Source organism: Anomaloglossus baeobatrachus (assembly GCF_048569485.1).
Source record: "Anomaloglossus baeobatrachus isolate aAnoBae1 chromosome 5 unlocalized genomic scaffold, aAnoBae1.hap1 SUPER_5_unloc_8, whole genome shotgun sequence".
In the NCBI taxonomy this organism is placed as follows: domain Eukaryota; kingdom Metazoa; phylum Chordata; class Amphibia; order Anura; family Aromobatidae; genus Anomaloglossus; species Anomaloglossus baeobatrachus.
The window spans coordinates 635767-652103 of record NW_027441812.1 but is presented as its reverse complement, the minus strand read 5'-3'; the positions used below and the strand labels follow the sequence as shown (position 1 = coordinate 652103).

General features: G+C 41.3%; 1 protein-coding gene across 1 annotated transcript in view; it reads right to left on the bottom strand.

The window, feature by feature from the left end:
* Positions 1-16337, bottom strand: part of LOC142259329 (uncharacterized) — a gene marked incomplete at its 5' end in the record, with an annotated part of 130824 nt that overhangs the window by 8222 nt on the left and 106265 nt on the right. Inside the window, 5 exon segments of the mRNA XM_075331796.1 lie at positions 2539-2862; positions 2946-3069; positions 3152-3331; positions 3456-3581; positions 8254-8375. Coding sequence (XP_075187911.1) covers positions 2539-2862; positions 2946-3069; positions 3152-3331; positions 3456-3581; positions 8254-8375 — 876 coding nt within the window.

Here is a 16337-nt window from a genome sequence, read left to right as displayed (position 1 = left end):
AAATCGGGAAGAGCCGGGTACAGTCCCAGAACTGTCGCATCTAATGTATGCGGCAATTCTGGGCGGCTGTTGGCTGATATTGTTAGGCTGGGGGGCTCCCCATAACGTGGAGCTCCCCATCCTGAGAATACCAGCCTTCATCCGTATGGCTTTATCTGGCTGGTATTAAAATTGGGGGGGACCGCACGCCGTTTTTTTTAATTATTTAATTATTTATTTCACTGCACAGTATAGACACGCCCACCGGCTGCTGTGATTGGGTGCAGTATGACACCTGTCACTCAGCGTGGGGGCGTGTCTCACTGTAACCAATCATAGGCGCCGGTGGGCGGGGAAAGCAGGGAATACGAGATTGTTTAATGGGCGGCCGGCTTTTTCAAAACAGTAAAAGCCGCCGGACTAGTGTGAATGCCGTGCAGAGCCGGGGATCGGTGAGTATATGAGAGAGGGCTGCTCAATTCACTTACTCAGGAGTTTAGCGGTCACCGGTGAGTCCTTCACAGGTGACCGCTAATCAGGACGCGGCACAGACAGAGCCGCAGCATGACAATGAAGTCGGGTGAGGTTCACCCGAGTTCATTCTGACAGTGCGGCTCTGTCTGTGTCTGCTGTCATCTGCCATTCAGCTCTGCTACATGGCTGTCTGTGGCTGCTGTCAGCGGCCATGTAGCAGAGCTGAATGGCAGATGACATAGTAAAAACGCATCCCTACACATTACACACGCTTGGCAAGTCAATAAATAAAAAAAAAAAAAAAAAAAAAGAAGGGGTGCCCAATGCAAACGTCACGGAACACATGATCTAAAGGATCGCACACAAAATTGATCAATTTAACATAGACTACTAACGCACGTGTGACAGCAAATGAACGACCTACGTGCAATCTCATTCAATCGCATATGCGACCTGGGCGTGTCACATCGCATACGAGATCGCACACCTAATTGTAAGGTGTAAAGCAGGCTTAAAGGCCGCTTTACACGCAACGACGTATCTAACGATAGGTCATCGGGGTCACGGAATTCGTGACGTACGTCCGGCATGGTTAGCGAAGTCGTTTCGTGTGACACCTACGAGCGAGTGCTAACAATCAGAAATACTCACCTAATCGTTGATCGTGGACACGTCGTCCACTTTCAAAATATCGTTGCTCGTTCTGGACGCAGGTTGTTTGTCGTTCCTGCGGCAGCACACATCGCTACGTGTGACACCCCGGGAATGACGAACAACAGCGTTCCTGTGTCCTCCGGCAACGAGGTGGGCGTGACGTTAATGTGGCTGCTCTTCGCCCCTCCACTTCTATTGGTGGGCCGCTGTGTGACGTCGCACGAACCTCCCCCTTTAAAAAGAGGTCGTTCGCCGGCCTTAGCTACGTCATTAGGAATGGAAGTCCGTTTGACGTGTCATAGCGATATTGTGCGTCACAGGCAGCAATTTGCCGTGACGCACAAATGACGGGGGCGGGTGTGATCGCCAGTGACATAGCTAGCGACATCGCTAGCAATGTTGCTGCGTGTAAAGCAGCCTTAAGATTTACATCTTTGATAATTCGGATCTACCATTCCTAGCACCAGTTCTCTGGAATGTGCTACAGTAAATAATCTGATTGATTGTCACAATGTGACTGCAGGATAATGAGGGACAGGGGGCTCCTATACTGTCCCTCACACTGGATTACCCCTGAAGTTGGAGATGCCGGAGTCCCATGCCTTACTATTCTCCTGACCAGATCTAATCTGTTATCCCCCCAGGAAAGGAAGGGACAGGAATATGATGCATACACAGATTAAGACAGATGGGACACATTTCAACCACCGTAAGTCTGGATTACAACACCTCACCAGACCAGTATTGGTAAACTTAAACTAGCATTAATGAAATAGTTCAGCGATACTTTCTCCTCTACAGCATGTGTTCAAAAACATTGTCAAAAAGGACCTTAAGCATTCCTTTAATAGGCATATAAACAGTGGGGCCGCTAGGAGGATGGGGATATAAAATTGCTCAGTTTGCACTCCCTTTACCCTAATGCTAGTCCTGCATACCAGCCTGTCTTCTGTTCAATTTATTTAGACTTCTGTAATTAAGAGACCTTTGGTTACATCATGTCACATGACTTTGAAGTCATCAAAGGTCCTTAAACAATCAACCTTAGAATACAACTGATGGGGTCCCTAAAAGACTGGGGTTCCTGAGAAATTGCGCAGTTTGATTCCTTCCAACACTGGCCCTGACTGTAACTAGGGCTTATTTTTGGAGTAGGGCTTATATTTCAAGCATTCTCCAAAAATCCCGTAAAATCATGCTAGGTCTTATTTTTTTTTAACGGTGTAGGTCGTCTTTTCGGGGAACCAGGGTATTCATGAACCCTCTGCAGGTGTTTGAGTTGCCTTCATAACAACATAGAGAAGGCACTAGAAACAAATAGCAGAAGAAGTAGAAGCAAAGACAATACTGCTGAAAAAAAACCCAGAGCAGAAAGCCTAAAAATGTTAACACAAAATTAGTGCAGAATTTACATGAGCAGATATCTCTTACAGGATAGAGCTGGAGGAAACACATCCTGAGGAACATCGGGATCTTCTTGTTTACAGTCCTGTGGGAAAAGAGGATAGGGACATCTCTCTGGTGTTGTCCTCTTACAGAATAGAGCTGGAGGAAACACGTCCTGAGGAACATCGGGATCTTCTTGTTTACAGTCCTGTGGGAAAAGAGGATAGGGACATCTCTCTGGTGTTGTCCTCTTACAGAATAGAGCTGGAGGAAACACATCCTGAGGAACATCGGGATCTTTTTGTTTACAGTCCTGTGGGAGAAGAGGAGGGAGACATCTCTCTGGTGTTGTCCTCTTACTGGATAGAACTGGAGGAGACATATACAGGGATTGAATTAATTCCTTACATACATATAATTAGAGGCCGTGTGTATTTAGTCCTGTCTATTACCTGGTGATGTGAGGGGCCGGGGAACCTCCATCATATTGTCCTTGTACACATCTTTGTGTCCTTCTAAATACTCCCACTCCTCCATGGAGAAATAGACGGTGACGTCCTGACACCTTATAGGAACCTGACACATACAATGATACCATCATCCCCCGATCCCTTCATAGCGTTACTTTATAACATCCCAGAATTCCCAGCAGTGTCACCTCTCCAGTCAGCAGCTCAATCATCTTGTAGGCGAGTTCTAGGATCTTCTGGTCATTGATGTCCTTCTGTATCAGGGAGTGAGCTGGTGGCCCAGTGATTGGGCTCAGGGGTCTTCCCCATCCCTCAGACACAGGGGCCTGACAGCGCTCACTAGAGGTCTTCTTCACTACTGTGTAATCCTGGTTATGGAGAGACACAGTAATAAATCTCACTCCAGACATTTCCAGAGTCCTCACCTCTCAGTTCTGTCCGTTATTCCCATAGATAAGAATGATGTAATTTGACGACATCAGAATCTCTCACCTCTCCAGTAAGCCGGAAGAGGATCTCTAGGGTGAGGTGTAACATCCTCTCCGCCATCTTGTCCCTGGCCAAATCCATCCTGGACAGGAAATTCTTTAAACAGAATAAAACCACTGAAAGGATCCAATATTATAAGGACCTGAATGGGAAGGAGATGAGCCGATATGTAAAATTGATGGAGATAATAATGGAGGGAAGATATCATTTGGGTAGGAAAAAAAAAAAATTCAACATGAAATGAAGTAGCAAAACCGACCCATAAAAGTATTGCACCTAAAAGGGCATCAATGAAAAAGTCAGCTCATCAAGCAAAAAACAAGTCCTCACTCAACAAAGATGTCAGAAAATGGAGACACAAACTGATTTTTTAATGTTTTGTTTTTTGTTTTTTTTTACAAAAGTCTGATTTTTATTCACTACTAGAGGTGAGTGAACCTGGAGTTCGGTGTTTGGTAAAAACTCAGACTTTTCCAAGATAGCAAAGTTCAGGTTTGGAGTTCGGGGGCTTTACGTCTGCAAACCACTCTCGTGTGATCAGATGTATTGTGCACCAAGAAATAAAACTGAAAAAAGCCGCCCTCCCCCGGAAGTGATCTGTTTATGGCTGCATGTGGGCGGAGACCCGAACTGCCAATCAGTGACTTCAAATAAAGTTCAGGTCAAGTCCAAGTTCAGAACCAATCAGGAAGCTGCTGGTGCCCATAGCAGCTTGTGGTCAAGTTCCATGAACATGACTCAGCTGTCACATGCTGGTCACCAATTCACCACTCAGTGCACATGACGTACAAAGTTTTGCTATAAAAAGATAGGACTTGCTTAGTGACATTTGGGGAACCTTTCCAGGACGCTCAAGTCACTGTTCCTGTGATGAAAAGGCCGGGTTGTTTTTCCTTCTCACTAATCGAGTCCCTCCGATGAGAAAGGATTGCCACAACATAACGGTAATGTTGATGCATATTTCTGTTATTGTATAAGATTCAATGACTATAAAGTAGTTCTAATGCCTATGTACCATTGATTATTCATGTGCTATTAAAATAAATAATATCTTGCCATAAAGAATCTTAGTATTTGTGCCTGATTAGGATATCAGTGAGCGCTTCATAAATACGGGCTTTCAGCCCCATTTTTAGTAGAATTTAGCAAGACACACGGGTCCGCTCATCTCTAGTCACCACTTAGATAATAAGAAATGTGGATGTCTAATATTGCCGTAATCACACTGACCTGGAGAATCACGCTGACCAGTCACTTTCAGCACATCGTGAATGGAGTAAAAACAGAAAACAAAAACAAAAAATTGGATGGAATTACATTTTTTTTTTTTCAACATTTCACCGCACTTTGAATTTTTCCTTAATTTCCAATACATTTTATGGTAAAATTAAAAACAGTGAGTCATTTAAAAAAACAAAACAAACAAACCAATCCTTCATACGGCAATGAGGGCGGAAAAAAGAATAAAAGCCGCGCAGTTACACAAAATCATGTAGCATCAGGAGCAGAAATCCGTCCATCTCTACATAAGACACAGACATTTTATTACCGCCTCTGTCTTCTCGGTCACTGTATACACAGCTCTGCGGTGCAATGCAGCGGGAACGGCGAGAGACCTGACAGCGACACAGAGCTCTGTGTGAGAGCCCATCCACTATTAGTACTTGCCAACTGTAATTTTCTTGGGGTCTGGTGAGTGCAATTATTTTTTTCGGGGGGGGCTGTATTTGCTTTCTTTTGAGGGTCGCCGCTGTCAAAGAAGCCATTTTGTCCTGTTCCCCATTTTGTACCATTTTGTCTGGTTATATAACTGCTTATATAACTGAGTATGAGTAATTGATGTTCTATTTCACATCTGCTATTTGCTATTGTGATAACTTGGTTTCCTAGAATTGTTATTCTGTTACAAATATGTACTTTTCTTAGAATATGCTGTTTGTGTCCCAAAATCTGACTAATTCTGTTTCTTGTCCCAAAAATATGTCTTGTTAAATGAGACTTGGCATAATACTTCTTATCACATCCTTTAAAACCTTTGCATCCTTTCAGCCCAATGCTATTCATTTCTATTATAAATATATCCGCTTATCCTTGAGACCCTATACTCCCTTATGTGTTTTTCTGTTCAAGTATTTCCTTGGAACATAATATTGGCTGTTCTTTGTTTATGTCCCAGAAGTATAACAAAGATATGATATTTGGTATCCACCTAAAATTGTGCAATTATATCACATCTCATATTATGTAACCAGCTTGTCTCATATTATGTAACCAGCTAAGAAGGGTATAAAAAGCCCGGGTAACCAATAATAAACAGTGTTAGATCGATTTTTAACAGATTACAGACGTGTTGTCTTGGTTTGTTGAAGCGTCACACTCAGAATCGGCCGATCCACCACAGCTACCTGAGAGGAAAGAGGGCCCGGCTCTGACAATTTGGAGGCACCTAGCGAGCCACCCCAAAACTGGGACCAAGACTTTCCCCTTTCAATCCGTCCAAGACTGAACACAGCAATCTTCCTCGCTTGAACAGAGAATACTAACATCAAACCTGGGTAAGTTGAGCTTTTTGATCTCAAAGTATTTTCTCTTCAAGAGGGGATAGATGGCGCGAGTCAGTCTCAGGGTGATATAAACAGGAAACTCGCAAATCCTCAGGTATCCTTTATGTTGTTTTATGTTTATTGTTTGTTTGTCTTGTCCTATATGCCTAAACAAAATTGTAGTTCTTGTAAGTAAAGCTGCTAAAAGTTTTTTTCTTCTTCTGTCTTTCTACTTTAACAATACTAACCTATTAACTAATATAATACTTGGCTACTTCTTATGACCTTTTTCCATCTGATAATTGAGAGGGTTTTTTTTTTTTAGGTGGTAATATTCTATCACTTTCCCCTGTATTGTCAGAGACTTAGGGGTGCTTCACACACAGCGAGCTCGCTGCCGAGATCGCTGCTGAGTCACGCTTTTTGTGACGCAGCAGTGACCTCATTAGCGATCTCGCTGTGTGTGACACTGAGCAGCGATCTGGCCCCTGCTGCGAGATCGCTGCTCGTTACACACAGCCCTGGTTCGTTTTCTTCAAAGGCGCTCTCCCACTGTGACACACAGATCGCTGTGTGTGACAGCGAGAGAGCGACAAATGAAGCGAGCAGGGAGCAGGAGCCGGTGTCTGACAGCTGAGGTAAGCTTGTAACCAAGATAAACATCGGGTAACCAAGGTGGTTACCCGATATTTACCTTAGTTACCAGCCTCCGCAGCTCTCACGCTGCCTGTGCTGCCGGCTCCGGCTCTCTGCACATGTAGCTGCTGTACACATCGGGTTAATTAACCCGATGTGTACAGCAGCTAGGAGAGCAAGGAGCCAGCGCTAAGCAGTGTGCGCGGCTCCCTGCTCTCTGCACATGTAGCTGCATTACACATCGGGTTAATTAACCCGATGTGTACTGTAGCTAGGAGAGCAAGGAGCCAGCGCTCAGTGTGCGCGGCTCCCTGCACACACAGCTAAGCGGTGTGCGCTGGTAACTAATGTAAACATCGGGTAACCATACCCGATGTTTACCTTAGTTACCAGTCTCCGCAGCTTCCAGACGGCGGCTCCGTGCAAGCGCAGCGTCGCTTGCACGTCGCTGCTGGCTGGGGGCTGTTCACTGGTCGCTGGTGAGATCTGCCTGTTTGACAGCTCACCAGCGACCATGTAGCGATGCAGCAGCGATCCTGACCAGGTCAGATCGCTGGTCGGATCGCTGCTGCATCGCTAAGTGTGAAGGTACCCTTACAGGGAAAGTGAGGGGGGAGAGAAGAGACTGCAGCGTTGTGACCTTATGACCCACCCTCGCTGTACAGAGCTCATGGAATTGGAATGCCGTGTATTAACTGAGTTAGAAGTATGTAATTTTTTTCTGGATGGGCAGAAACAGAAGAAAGTTTAGGATTGTTTTTGTCTCAAATATATGCTCAGCTTGGTCTTGCAGAAGGAAATGGTGATGATGCATGGTTGATTTATCCACAGGCGTTGAAAAGCTTTTAATTCCTCTATAGTATATATTGATAACAGTTGTTTTGCATCTCTGATGATTAGAGGTACAGTCCAAAACGCATATGACTTGTGAACATTGTCTTTGCTCAGTAACATTGGTGAGGAAAGGATTTAGGAAAGTTGTTGAAGGGACTAGGAATGAGAGGTGATCCACTGGATTACACTCTCTGGGAGTCAGCCCTAGTAACAGGGTCAGAGGGATGGATTTGTGTGCGTGGAGAACAAAATCATGATTGGCGCGAATATTGTGCTGCCTGTGGCAGACCAAGACCACGCAGACAAACAGGACTTTATCCAGTCATTTTCACCAAGACTGGGAAACCAGGTCCCCAGCACAAGAACAGGGGATGGGATCAGAATCAATATTGAAGACAATGAGACGCACATCCTGTACCATGGGTGACAAGGAATAGAAGTGTCAGCATCGGAGGATTCTGATGCATGAGGAATATATAGCTATTGTAATTGGAATTGTGTTATATTTGTTTGTGTGTCTTTACTTGCTTAGACAATGGTGTATTAGGATTCAAAAAGAGCAGAAAGAAAAAGCTGGTTTGATTGCCTTGGAGGCGGGAGGTTCAGTATTGGCTGCTAGCAGGTAAATACTAAATTCGAACGGAAGGGAATTAGTAGCTAGCCGGATAGTCAATCGCTTAGAACTGCAAGACAAGGATCGCGACTTTTGAGCAGTTCAGCAGATAGTGTGATACGGTAACACGGAGATCGCTACCCTTGAACTAAAACACTATGGGAACCAGTCTTACCAGACATTCTACTAAGTCAAACAAAATTGATCCAAGATTCAAGATGATTGATTTAGTGAGAATGGAGAATGGGGAGAAGGCAGTAAAGAATAGTGCAAAGATACTGAAAAAGGCTGGTATGCCTAAAACAGGTTACATAGTTACATAGTTACATAGTTACTTAGGTTGAAAAAAGACCTAGGTCCATCTAGTTCAACCTTCCTCCACCAGTTCTACATTTAGTCACTAAGTCATTTATAACCAACAATGTTTTGTGTACTGAGGAAATCATCCAGCCCTTTTTTAAAAGCTGTTATAGTATCTGCCATTACTACCTCTTGCGGTAGGGCATTCCACAGTCTGACTGCTCTAACTGTAAAGAACCCTTTCCTATTTAGCTGTCAGAATCGCTTTTCTTCCACTCGCAGTGGATGCCCCCTGGTCCTTAGTACTGTCTTTGGAAGAAATAAGTCATGTGCCAGTCCTTTATATTGACCACACATGTATTTATACATATAAATGAGATCTCCTCTGAGATGTCTTTTTTCTAAGCTAAACATATCTAACTTTTTCAACCTGTCATCATATGGGAGGCCTTCCATTCCTTGTAATAGTCTAGTTGCCCGCCTTTGAACTGACTCTAACTTCTGAATGTCCTTTTTAAAATGTGAAGCCCAAAACTGGATCCCGTATTCCAGATGTGGCCTTACAAGTGATTTATAGAGGGGTAACAATACGTTGGGATCACGGGATCTAATCTCTCTTTTTATACACCCTAAAATCTTGTTTGCTTTAGCAGCTGCTGCTTGACATTGAGTGCTGCTGCTCAGCTTATTTGTAATGAGAATACCCAAGTCCTTCTCCTGTTCTGTAGTCCCGAGTTTACTTCCATTTAATGTATACGCAGCTATAGGATTACTCCGTCCTAGGTGCATTACTTTACATTTATCAACATTAAATCTCATTTGCCAAGTATCTGTCCATTCTGACATCTTATCCAGACCTTTTTGTAATATTGTACTATCCAGGTCAGTTTTTAATATCCTACATAGTTTGGTGTCATCGGCAAAGACTGACACTGTACTATCAATCCCATCCACAAGGTCATTAATAAAGAGATTAAAAAGAATCGGTCCAAGCACTGATCCCTGCGGCACCCCACTGCTGACTATAGCCCATTTAGAGAATGTACCATTTATGACTACTCTTTGTTTCCTATCTTTTAGCCAATTCCTTACCCAGTTGCATATTGTGTCCCCTAGTCCTTGCTTCTGGAGCTTTAGTATAAGGCTATTATGTGGTACAATATCAAATGCCTTTGCAAAGTCCAAATAAATCACATCAGCTGCATTACCAATATCCAGGTTTGAACTTACCCCCTCATAGAACCCCAACAGGTTGGTTAGACACGACTTATCTTTCATGAATCCATGCTGTTTGTCAGTTATCATATTATTTTCTGCAATATATTTTTGCATGTCATCCCTTAAAATGCCCTCAAAAACTTTGCATACTACTGAGGTCAGGCTTACTGGACGGTAGTTGCCTGGATCTACCCTCTTACCTTTCTTAAATATCGGTACCACATCAGCAATCCTCCAATCCTGAGGCACCAACCCTGTTACAAGTGAGTCTAAAAAGATGAGATACAGCGGTCTGTCGATTACGGAGCTCAATTCCCTCAATATTCGTGGATGAATGCCATCTGGCCCTGGGGATTTGTCAATGTTTAATTTACTCAGACGTAGGCGCACTTCATCTTGTGTTAAATTAATTATATCGGGTGGTGAACTTTGATTTTTCACTTGTTGAATGATCCCTGGTACAGTCAATTCCTTGGTGAATACAGATGAGAAATACCTATTTAATATCTCAGTCTTTTGTTTGTCCTCTATAACTAACTTGTTATTATATTTTAAGGGGCCGATACTATCCTTTGTTTTTTTTTTGGCATTAATGTATTTCTAAAAGATTTTTGGATTTATTTTAATGTCATTGGCGATTTTTGTTTCAGTAGCTAATTTTGCTTGTTTGATTTCTTTTTTACATTTCCTATTGATATCTTTATACTTCTGAAATGCTATTTCTGTATTCTCAGCCTTTAAGATTTTAAATGCCCTTTGTTTTTGTTTTATTATACTTTGTACAGTCTTATTTATCCATAGTGGTTTCTTTTTATTCCTGGACATTTTATTACCAGAGGGTATACGTTTTTTACAGGACTCTAGCAGTATATCCTTAAACTTACCCCATTTATGTTCGGTATCCCCAGTTATTATGACTTTGTCCCAATCTACACATTTAAGCTCTTCCCTTAATTTGTTGAAGTCAGCTTTCCTAAAATTCCAGGTTTTAGCATTCCCCCTTTGAAATGTTCTATTGTTGTTTAGATTATCATCGATGGCGGCAGTTTGCCCGAGAAAATGACCAATGGATTGAGAAGCACGGATACCATGCTCAGGCAGCAGCATGGATCCGGACTTATGAATACCATTATCCCCTTATAAATGACCATGACGATGAGTATAGACTTAAGGTATTAGAGGAGAAATTTATTGATAAATTGTGTTCAGAAATGTTTCAAGGGCAAGATGAAAGTGTAGACAAATATCATGCTCGATGTGTTTCCATTTTTACAGATCATGGTTATGACTTAAAGGACTTTAAAGAAATAATGCTCTTTAAGGGTTAAGGGGGGATCTTAGGAAAGAAATAGTAAAAACATGTGTAGAATATTCATATGTACCTCTTGAACAATCACTGCACATGATAAGAGCTATAGAGGATCAGATGATAAAAAGAAAACAAGAAGAAAAATTTATTTCACAAGAATATAGGAAAAAAGGATTGTGTTTGGAATGTGAACAGATAGAGTACATGAAAAGGGACTGTCCTCAGAAGAGAAGGAAGAAAAAGAAAGAGGACAGACACATGTGGCAATGATAATTTTATGCATGCAGTCATTGTGTATAATTTGATGTTTGTTGTAATAATGTCTTTAATTCAGTTAGATGAAGAGAAACTGACCTTGATGAGCAATAAGAGGCTGTAAAAGGTACCTGTATGTATTAGACAATATCCCCTGAGCAGAGAGCAGAATGGAAGCCATCACAAAACAGGTAGAAAATTATCTGAAGGTGGGAATTATAAGGTTATGCAGAATTGAAACACAACATTTACCCACTGACAAAAGGGAAAGCAATAAATCAGACAAAACAGTCCATTATGGAATGACGCTGGGAGCCTTCCTGGGATTGGTTAGTAGTGAATTGGGGATGTCATTCCTTCAGCGTCAAAGAAAATGCAGCCAACTATTTCATGTACTTGCAGCATGTAACAAGGACAGAACCCTAGCAGCAGACTCTAAAAGCAAAAGAGGGGTTTGAGATGCTGAGGAGTGACATTCTCTGTGGATTCATAATTCTCTCTGCACCGGCACTGGGAGATCTCTCATTTTATTTGTTTTGTTATAAATTAGGGAAAAACACCATCTAGTGGGTCATATATTTGAGTGGTGGTTGCCTGTGCAAAGAAAGCATGTTAATGTTAATTTGGTAACTCACCTTAGAAATACAGGCACCACACTCAGTATAGTAATTATTACTTCAAGTACTGACAAAATATTTATTAATGAACTGACTAGCAAGGTGTAAGGTAGCTCTACTCATAGTATTCAATCCAGCTACTTTGTTATTCGACACAGATGATAAATGAAGTTTAGAGACAATTGTTTTGAACAGATGGAGAACACTGTATATTTGTCCACTAAATGGTGGATAAATATACAAACAGGGGGGGAAAGGAGGTTATCTATTATATACTCTAGTAGTATAGTAGCGCTTCCCTTGTAATAGTCACTATGAAACATGTCTGTTAACTAGAATATGAAAATATAGTTGTTTTTTTTAGTATGGTCAAAATACGGAAGACCAATTAACTGTTCGGAGATAATGTTATAAGAATGATATAATGACATGTTTTTAGTTTTATTTTTACAGATGATTGGTCGCTTCTGCACTGGAAATGCTACGGTTTACACAGCACGAGATAATTAAAATTTAAACCACTCCCTCCTTACCTATATTGGTACAGAAGGCAGTGATGATGAGGCCCTCTCTGAATGGGAAAAGCAGAACTGGGTAAGATGGTTAAAAATATAAGTGATAGGTTGTTTTTTTTTGAATGTCAACTGAAATGAAAAACTGTAGAATACGTATGAGCCCGGATGAAGGTTCTCCTGTTGTTGCTCTCCTGTTATTAAATAAGCCAGGTACAATGAAGATAAAGTCTAGACCTGAGCTAACAGTGATGGAGCCAAAAGAGATGCTTGCACAGGTGCAGTTAAAGAAACAATAACCGGGCCTAGAGTTGAGAGTTTTCCATCTTTCCCTGTACAGACCACCTTGGTGGCTCCTGTCACGTCCGTGACATCTGCCACTCCTTGTGTTCTTAAATCCCTACAGGTACAAGAAAATTCAACGAGGAGTGGAGATAGAGACGCAGGAAGCCCAGCTGACTGAGGTCTGTGGATACAGGGCGGTAATATTTTTCTGCTATAAGCTCTCTTCTTATTGATGGTCCAGGTAACCAATAGATTAATAAGGAATTCTCTGTGAAAAACAGATATCAGTGTGTGTCTTAAGAGACAAGGTATGGGTGACACCAGAATTTAGTCCAGATTTACCCAGACTTGTAAGATACATGCCCAAAATAATGTAAGAATGAAAACTGTATAGTCTCATAGAAATATACCCTGCATTGGCTCTTCCCATTTCAGAGACCGCAGATAGATTATAGCGATATACTATGGGCAGGTGTTATGCAAGTTTGTGCGTGTCTTGTAAATTTCTTTCCAGATTTGGTCAGAGGCAATCCAGTGCAGAAAATGATACGTTATTGCTAGAAAAGCACATGATAGAAATTGTATATAGAAAAATATTTATAAAAGATAAAAGTACTAAGTGTATATTTTTGTGTCTTTCCTAATAAACAGATTCTTCAGATTCAGTGGGATACAGTAATCAGACGTTCAATTTTTGTTATATAAATAATTGATTAAACATGTAATACCATGTAATAAACAGTTGGTTTCAGTTTCATTCCAGATCCTTCCAATCTGGCACACATGCTCTGAAGTCTGGGGGACTGGGTGACAATCTGGAAACATGTGAGGGAAAGCTTGGATCCACACCAAGTCCAACTTAGTACACCAACCTCAGTAGAAGTCCATGCATCCCACTGCAAGAGGGTTCACAAAGACTAAGGAAATGGCATTAGGGAAGTATCGTGTACTGCTTCTCTTTCTATATTTCGTTTGACACTGATACTTGTGCAAACCGCAGTGCAATACACATGCTTGCAACACAGTGATACTGACACAAGTTCTGATAAACAGACACAGAAGCATTTGTTTAGTACTCCATGGTATGCTCAGGCAGGAATGGTACTAACAGGTCCTTTGGGAGTAATGTTGGGAACAATGAGAAATGCCCAAATGATTCAAGAACTAGGAGATATTTTTGATAATGTGACTGATCTATTATTTGATGCAATAAATATAGAATCAGCCTACACAAAACAGCTCATCATCATTACCAATCAACACTCGATGGTACTTGATTATCTCACTGCTTCCAGTAGAGGTTTCTGTCAGGTGGTGGGACCTTCATGTTGTCACTTCATAAACCCTGAAGGACTAATGCAGGTTACACATGATATAGACCAAGCAGAGAGATTGAAAAAGGGATTTAAGCAGGTCAATGCATTGAGTGAACTGCCTTTTCCCTTATGGCTCTCCTGGTTGAACCCACTGAATTTATTCAAAGGGGTGGGTGGATGGATCACTGGGATAATACATTATGTGATTCAAGGAGCATTTATAATATTAGTAATTGCAGTATTGGTAAAATTGTTTGTAATGCTTGTGAAGAAAATTCTAGGAGCTAATTGTAACTGTTTTTCAGGAAAATACGAACTCAAAAAGGGAAAAGTTATTGATACTGAATCCCTCCAAACCCAAGTGATGATGGCTCTAACCACAAAACGATGCAGATGCATGATATGCAACAGGGAGACCCTAGTGGACTTGACAGACTGTACCTACTGTGGAAGTCCTGTGGAATTGATTGACCACGAGATGCAAGAAAATCAACACAAAGAGAACTTTAATACTGTGTAAACAACATACAGTGTGTGATATATAAACACACTACACGGATTACACAAATATATATATGACATTTATATAGTGAATAAACTGGTAATACATATATACATATATAGCCATGAATATATTCCCCTCTAGGATCAGTAGATAGGATGGGTATAGGGAAACGTAGGCCGATCCCACAAAGCACGTTTGAATGGCAGGACCCCATGATGCGCGTAGGGAAAGCCTAGTGTATTGTGAAGTAGGACAAGCCTCTGCGGTCTACCCTATAGGAAGGGACAGCTAAGATAGAACATAAATAATCAAAAGAGGGGAATTGTCAGAGAAGCCATTTTGTCCTGTTCACCATTTTGTACCATTTTGTCTGGTTATATAACTGCTTATATAACTGAGTATGAGTAATTGATGTTCTATTTCACATCTGCTATTTGCTATTGTGATAACTTGGTTTCCTAGAATTGTTATTCTCTTACAAATATGTACTTTTTTTTAGAATATGCTGTTTGTGTCCCAAAATCTGACTAATTCTGTTTCTTGTCCCAAAAATGTCTTATTGTTAAATGAGACTTGGCATAATACTTCTTATCACATCCTTTAAAACCTTTGCATCCTTTCAGCCCAATGCTATTCATTTCTATTATAAATATATCCGCTTATCCTTGAGACCCTATACTCCCTTATGTGTTTTTCTGTTCAAGTATTTCCTTGGAACATAATATTGGCTGTTCTTTGTTTATGTCCCAGAAGTATAACAAAGATATGATATTTGGTATCCACCTAAAATTGTGCAATTATATCACATGTCTCATATTATGTAACCAGCTTGTCTCATATTATGTAACCAGCTAAGAAGGGTATAAAAAGCCCGAGTAACCAATAATAAACAGTGTTAGATCGATTTTTAACAGATTACAGACGTGTTGTCTTGGTTTGTTGAAGCGTCACACTCAGAATCGGCCGATCCACCACAGCTACCTGAGAGGAAAAGAGGGCCCGACTCTGACACCGCTTTCTTTTGGGGGTGCCTGCTTTCTTTTGGGGGTGCCTGCTTTCTTTGAGAAAAGTCCTGCTGTATTCTTTCTGAATAACGAGTACAATGCAAGTCAAGGGGAAATGCGAGTCATTTTCTGTTGCACTCAACAAAGAGGTCTGGGGGCCTGAGGAAAAGGATGAAATGGATGGGAAAGTGATGAAACTGGATGGGGAGAGCCTTGAGAATATGCCTGCATGCATTTCTGACGCACATATGGTTTCTGGGAATAAGGATGTCAGTTTTATGCCACTTTTACAGATGCACAACACCTAACCTAAATTGCACTTTACAGGCAAAAAAGTTAAGAAACAGTTTTTCCTGCATAATCACTTGTATATAAGGCTAAATAAACCGGAGGAAAAAAAAATATCTGTTTTAGCGTTTGTTCACACTTAGTGTTCTTTTGGTTTTTTTTTACTTTTACATTTGGGAGAGTTCTGACTTATACATTTTGTAGGTCCCACTGTCATTCATAATTTCTAGTTAGTTATTCCCCAGCACATTACAAGGCCAGCTAGAACGTACCCGTTAGTATGTAGATCTTTGGCCTGAGGGGCCTCAAGTGGTCCTGTAACATATACATTTTGGAGGGACTGCTGTTACTTATATAATTACTTATACATATTCCATAGAAGTTTACAATATGTCCATTGTGTACCCTCCTCCTCCTCAAGTTTCCTGGTCTGGAACGTAAACATGTGTGTAAGCCAGAAGATCGAGAGCAGATTCTATCTTGGATGGCAAGATAGATTCTCAAGCAGCAAGGATTTCTCAAGCAGCAACAAATTTTCCACAACCACAGTCTACTCTGAATACACAGAAGGCTAGCCCATCTAATTCTCAACCTGGTCCTCCTTTCTCCCCCCATCATCAGTCACAGGAGACATATGACCCCAAGCTTGG